This window comes from Lontra canadensis, unplaced genomic scaffold (genome assembly GCF_010015895.1).
Source record: "Lontra canadensis isolate GAN:19392208 unplaced genomic scaffold, GSC_riverotter_1.0 scaffold48, whole genome shotgun sequence".
In the NCBI taxonomy this organism is placed as follows: Eukaryota; Metazoa; Chordata; class Mammalia; order Carnivora; family Mustelidae; genus Lontra; species Lontra canadensis.
Genome location: NW_022631042.1, coordinates 8,828,992 through 8,834,991, shown reverse-complemented (window position 1 = coordinate 8,834,991; position 6,000 = coordinate 8,828,992). Strand labels below are relative to the sequence as shown.

The following is a 6,000-nucleotide window of genomic DNA, read 5'->3' as shown; positions in this document are numbered from 1 at the left end:
AGGAACTTAAGATGACTTAATAGGGTAATTTTTAACTAAATCTAGAGATTTCTGGAAGCTGCAGAAAAACTCGCTTCTGATCCCTAAGTGTTTCAAGCACACAACTGGAGAGACCTATAAAAGAGACAACTGCTTTCTAAAGGAATAAAACCTACTTGGGGTAGATCAAGGGTAAGGAGAAAGATACCCTGTTATGTTCCCTAGAAACCAAGCAGGGTGTTTGGTATTTAACTGTCAAAGCTTGCTCCAAAACTCTTTGAGAAAGATCCTCTTTTAAACAAAGACAGGAGACACATTTGTTCTTTATGAAAAGACAAATTTTATAACTATAAAAATGAAAGAAAAGGGGTAGATGTTAGAAAAGGTGAGCTAAAAGTTACCAAGAAGCAGAATGAACATGTGGAGAAATCTTCAAGTTCTCAGTGCAAAGCACTCAAAACATTGAAAATACTACTTAGGTCTTCAGCTCTTAAGCATTTGCTATCCATGGGTGAGTATTCAAGAGACCAAAATATGGCAGCTTATCCTTTCTGTTTGGGCTTGACTATGTGATTCAAATATGTCCAATTCTTTTAATATTTTTAAATACAATTTATAGCTGTTATGCTCATGACCTTTCTGGCTGCTGTTGACTAATTTCATAAACTTTACTTTTAGTCATGAAAATATTTATATAATTGCATGAGGGTGAAAAAGATTATAAAAACTGCCTCACTGCCTTACAGTTTCCTCTACTTAATAATTTAGCACACATACACTATAACCACATCAAACATACTAACATGAATATTGTCCCAACTTCTATAAATTATGATTTCATGAAGATTGAACTAAAGGAGACTTTGAAATATTCCACTGTTTACTTTTTGTTTTGTAACTATAAAGTTAAAAATAGAGCTCTAAATAAAATATTAACAAAGAGATTATTATTATAAATCATAGTATTTGAGAAGGTTTATTAGAAAGCATTGTTTAAGAACTGATTTATCTTGATCATAAAAGACATAATCCAAAAGATAGGACTATTTAGTCTTATATAAGTTAAACGTCCCAGAAGTAGACAGGTTTGAAAGAGAATTCAGGAAATAACTTTATACAGTACACTTGTTAAAGTGAAAATCAATCTTCATTGTGAAAAATCGCTGATTGTTTCTCCTCTTCCCAATGCATTATATCTTAAATTACACCAAAAAAAAAAAGAAAGAAAGAAAAGAAATCAGTAGTAAATGCATCACATTTTAGATGTTTTTATTCACAGCTTAAATTTACACTGTCATAAGAGGCTCTAAGTAGCAAACATGTTATGAGACCTGTGGTGCAAGACATTCTAAGACAACTTCTCCCCATTACCTATGCCTTTGTATAATCGCTTTCTCCTGAGTGTAAACAGAAATTATAAATATGAGTAGATAGCACTCCCATGATTATGTTACATTATACAGCAAAACAAAGATGATTCTGGGCAGGCTTGATCAAATCAAGTTAAGCCCTTTAAAAGCAGTTTCTCCAGCTGGCTGCAGAAGAGGTCAGACATACAAAGTACCAGAAACATCCGAATGCATCATTGCTGGCTTAAAGATGGAGAGGGCCACATGAGAAGGAATGCAAATGGCCTGTACAAGCTTAGAGAGATCACTGATGGACAGCAAGAAAACAGAGACCTCAGTAGCAGTCAGAGGGAACTGGATCTTGCCAATATAAACAGACTTGAAAGTAGACTTCCCCGCCCAGAGCTTCTAGATGAGAACACAGCCTGGGTAATGCCGAGTCCAGCCCTGTCCACCCTGAGCAGAGAACCTAGCCATGCAGGTCTCTTGACCTACAGAACTGTGAGCTAAAAGTAAGTGTGACTTTAAGACGGTAAGTTTGTGGTAATTTCATTACAGAGCAATAGGAAACAAATATAATAGCTAAATACAAATTTTGAAAAGGCCCCCACAAGACAATTCACCAGTATTCATTCCAATTTGTTGTTTTCAGCATTTATATGAACTGTGGTGTTTGCATTTTTGTAGTCACAGATCTGCTAATCATTGCTAAAAATTATAAATACAATTCCAATGATTCTCAGTCCTACAGTTTTAGGGACTGAAACCAGCTTTGACTTCTAAGATTTACAGTGCCTTCTGGGGCATCAGCCTTAATCCATTTTTCATGTTTGCTTGCTTGATTCATGAGCCCTGAAACACAAAATTGCATAGTTATATCTTCATTGACAAGAGCAGTATTTGACTACAAGATCCTAACCACACATCTCTGAAACTGAAAAGTACTTTGTAACAGCAAAAGTCTTAGAAAAAATAATCTGAGTTGGGAGAGTTGCAAAGAGGTTACCTGGGCTTGTTCCCTCTTTTCATTCTCTCAGAACAAATGAAAGGGAAGCTACTCTTTATTTGTTTTGGGGTTTTTGTGGGTCTTTTTGGTATGCCGGTTTTAAAGAGGTTTAAGTACAACTGACAAACTCTAAGTGCTTAATATATGCAATACAGTAAGGTCTGACATATGTAAAACTCTGTGAAACCATCTCTTCAATCAAAATAATGATTATATCCATCACTCTTACAAGTTGCTTTATACTCCTTTGTCATTTCTTCCTCCTGTCCCTTCCCTGCCTGTCACCTCCAGACAGTCCCCCCCCAACATCCTAAACACTGATCTACTTTGTGTCACTACAGATTAGTCACATTTTCTAAAATTTTAATGAGTGGAATAAAACCATATGTGTGTATGTGTGTGTGTGTGTGTGTGTGTGTGTGTGTATGTATCTGTATAGATATACACACATATATAACCATATACAACCATATACATGTATGTATGTATATATAAAGTCTAGGTGCTTTCACTCAGCATAATCATTTTGAGGTTCATTCACACTCTGGCAGGTATCAGGTAGTTTCCTGACACACATGCTGATCAGTACTTTGCTGAATGCTCTCAGGCACCCTGTGCAGCTCCCTCCTCTCTTGAACTCTCTCTTGGTAAATCTAGCAGTCCTAGTCTCCCCAGACACGTAGTCTCTTCGTTGTCAGCAGTCTGTTGGGCTCTGTCTGTATTACCCCTTCCTGCCCTGCACCGTGGAAACTCCCTCCAGGTGATATGCTGTAGCAGGCATAGAGCTCACCTGGTTCATTTCCCATCTCTCTTCTATTTCCATGTTTTCTTCTTTCAATCAAGGTAATTAAGGTGTTACATGTCCTCTTAAGCTCCACTGCCATTCTGGATTTAAGAGACCAGTTAAATCTGAACTGAAAAGACTTGTGAATACACTGTCTCAATTCTTCATACACATTTTCTTTGCTGACTCCAAGCACAAAAATCAGGAAACAATTCTTTTCTTTAGTATAGCTTTTTCCTTTGTTAGTACCATGTGATGTTCCTAGCTGATGAAAAGGTGCTTTGTACCATCCAGTCTTCCTGTCAAGCGCTTCTTTGATAAAAATTCTTCTCTGAGTTCTTGCCTCTCCTTTCATCTGAGTCATAATCTCGTCTATCTATGTTTTAGAGTTAATTGCATCTTTCAAGTATCCAATGACTTCCTCTGGAGTTTTTCTTTCCACTTCTCTTGCTGTATTTCAATGTATTGGAATTATTTATGTATTCTCTACTTTAGAATTATTACTCTATATTATTATTATATACTATTGTTACTCTACTTCTCAGTAAACTGGTTAAATCTCATTCCTTTTGGTAAATCCATGTATTAGAAATGTAAAAACAAACAAACAAACAAAAAAACAACCACACACACACACACACACACACACACACACACACACCAAAACCCCACAAAGAACAAAAAACCATCCCAAGCCCAAATGGTGTCACTTAGGCCAAGTTCCCAAACAGGTGTTTAATACAAAATCTAATTGCAGTTTCAAACTCCCCCAGAAATGTAGTCTTAGCTGGCCCATCAGTAATTTTTCAGTCAGTGCCGATGAGTTTGCCACAAGGGCCCTCTCCATCCCTCCATCCCTCCATCCCAGAAGACCAGGTCATTTGAATAATAAGACCACTTTGCTTTTTCAACCTAGACAGGGCCTAGCCTGGAACAATCTTTTTCTTTTGCTAATAACTTTCTTACCCCTATTCTCCCCTGAAAAAACCTTCCATTTTGTACAACTCTTTGGTGTGCCTCTCTACTCACTAGGTGAGGTGCTGCCCAATTCATAAATTGTTTAATAAAGCCACTTAGATTTTCAAATTTACCTAGTTGAATTTTGTTATTTCATGGGAGCTTCTTTTTTTCTTCCAACTCTTCGTTATTAAGGGGTTCAGCTTTGTCAATTTAAACGTACTTTTTGTGCCTGTGCTGCATTTGGTAGGTCACAATTTCAAGGTACCTGCACCCAAGAGTTTTTCTATAACACAGAATTTTTTTCCTAGTAATTCAAATAAATGTAGAGGAAAGAACTGGAAATCCTAAGCGTTGGTTGCTCTAACTTTATTATTACTATTATTTTTTAAAAATATTTGAGAGAGAAAGAGAGAGCACAAGTAGGCAGAGCAGCAGGCAGAGGAAGAGGGAGAAGCAGGCTCTCTGCTGAGCAGGGATACTGATGGGAGGCTTGATACGGACCCTGGGATCATGACCTGAGCTGAAGGCAGCCGCTTAACCGACTGAGCCACCCAGGCGCCCCAACTTTATTATTTTTTCACACCATTTGGCATCAATAGCAAAGTAAAACAATAGTAAGGTTTTCCCAACTAAGATTTTTTTTCCTTAATATACTTATTCATTGCCTCTGCAGTCATGCTTTTCTTGCTTATGGAAAGAGAAGCCAATCTACTCATTTCCTTTTGGAGCAGTAGAGGCTACTGTAAGGATGGAAGACCTCCCCCTGCCCTAGGGTTCTTCTAACTGGACTTAGAACCAAACTGATATGAGACAGATTTACAGGAAAAAATCAAATTTAATAGGTGTACATGAGGAATCCACACAGACATGAAATCCCAAAGACAATGAGGCAATATGAAGTTTATATAAGCTAAGGAGAGGGATAGGCCTGATACAAAGGGGAGAAGACCATTAGCAGGAAAGTGAAAGGAGATGTTTTGAGAAACAAAAGTTGCCCCATTATGCAGATAAGTTTCTTAGGTAAAGGGGAGTCTCTGTTAATAGCTCTCTTTTTGGCTCAGACTCTCCTTTCCAATGTAAAGTTATGCAGCTGAGGAGGCGGTAGACAACTTTACCTGCATTCTGCTAGGTTTTGATTACTTTTAACTTGAAATAATCTTGATCCCAAAGTAGTCCATCTTGGGGCAGCCTGCCCTTGGCCATTATACTGCACATAATGCTACTGCTACTAACAAAATGAACACATAGCAGTTTTAGCCTAGAAACAATACTCAAAAAGAAAGACAGTTTATACGATTCCATTTAGGTTGCTTAAAAATAGCTTTCCCTATTTTGCCTATAAGTAATTTACCCAAAGATCTTCATACTTTGGTTGGCCTGAATCTGTGGAGATTCTACTTCTAATTTGTAAAGTTTATAAATTCCCTCCTACAAAAATCTTGCAACACATATTGGAACTTGCAGTTGCAGAAAACAAAACAAATTCAGTAAATTTAATTCCCTTTGCCAAGGATAACGTATTTGGCAAAAATGGGAAATGACTACCTTATCTCTATATAATTTGGCTTCCATTAAGTGGGAGGAAAAGTTTATTTTCAGGACATGGTTTTGGGTGTCTTTAAAAATATTTTATTTATTTATTTATTTATTTATTTATTTATTTATTTAAGAGACCCATGCAGGAGTCCTGCAGCATGGGTAGAGGAAGAGGGAGAGAATCTGAAGCAGACCCTGTGCTGAGCACAGAGCCTGATGTGGGGCTCAATCTTAGGGCCCTGAGATCATAACCTGAACTGAAACCAAGAGCTGGACACTTAATCGACTGTGCCACCCAGGCACCCCTCAGAACACGTTTTTAAACTCCAGTGTTTGCTCTCTAAGTCTGCCCTGTCCAAATCCAACCATATAAATATATGAATTTC

The 6,000-nt window shown here is 37.4% G+C and overlaps 1 protein-coding gene across 2 annotated transcripts in view; it reads right to left on the bottom strand.

Moving 5' to 3' along the window:
* Positions 1-1,231: 1,231 nt before the first annotated feature.
* Positions 1,232-6,000, bottom strand: part of FAM185A (family with sequence similarity 185 member A) — a 52,295-nt gene continuing 47,526 nt past the window's right edge. For both annotated transcript variants that reach the window (XM_032873298.1, XM_032873299.1), the window contains one exon: positions 1,232-2,180. In XM_032873298.1, the coding sequence (XP_032729189.1) occupies positions 2,074-2,180 (107 nt within the window). In that variant the 3' untranslated portion in view covers positions 1,232-2,073. The remainder of the gene's footprint in view (positions 2,181-6,000) is intronic.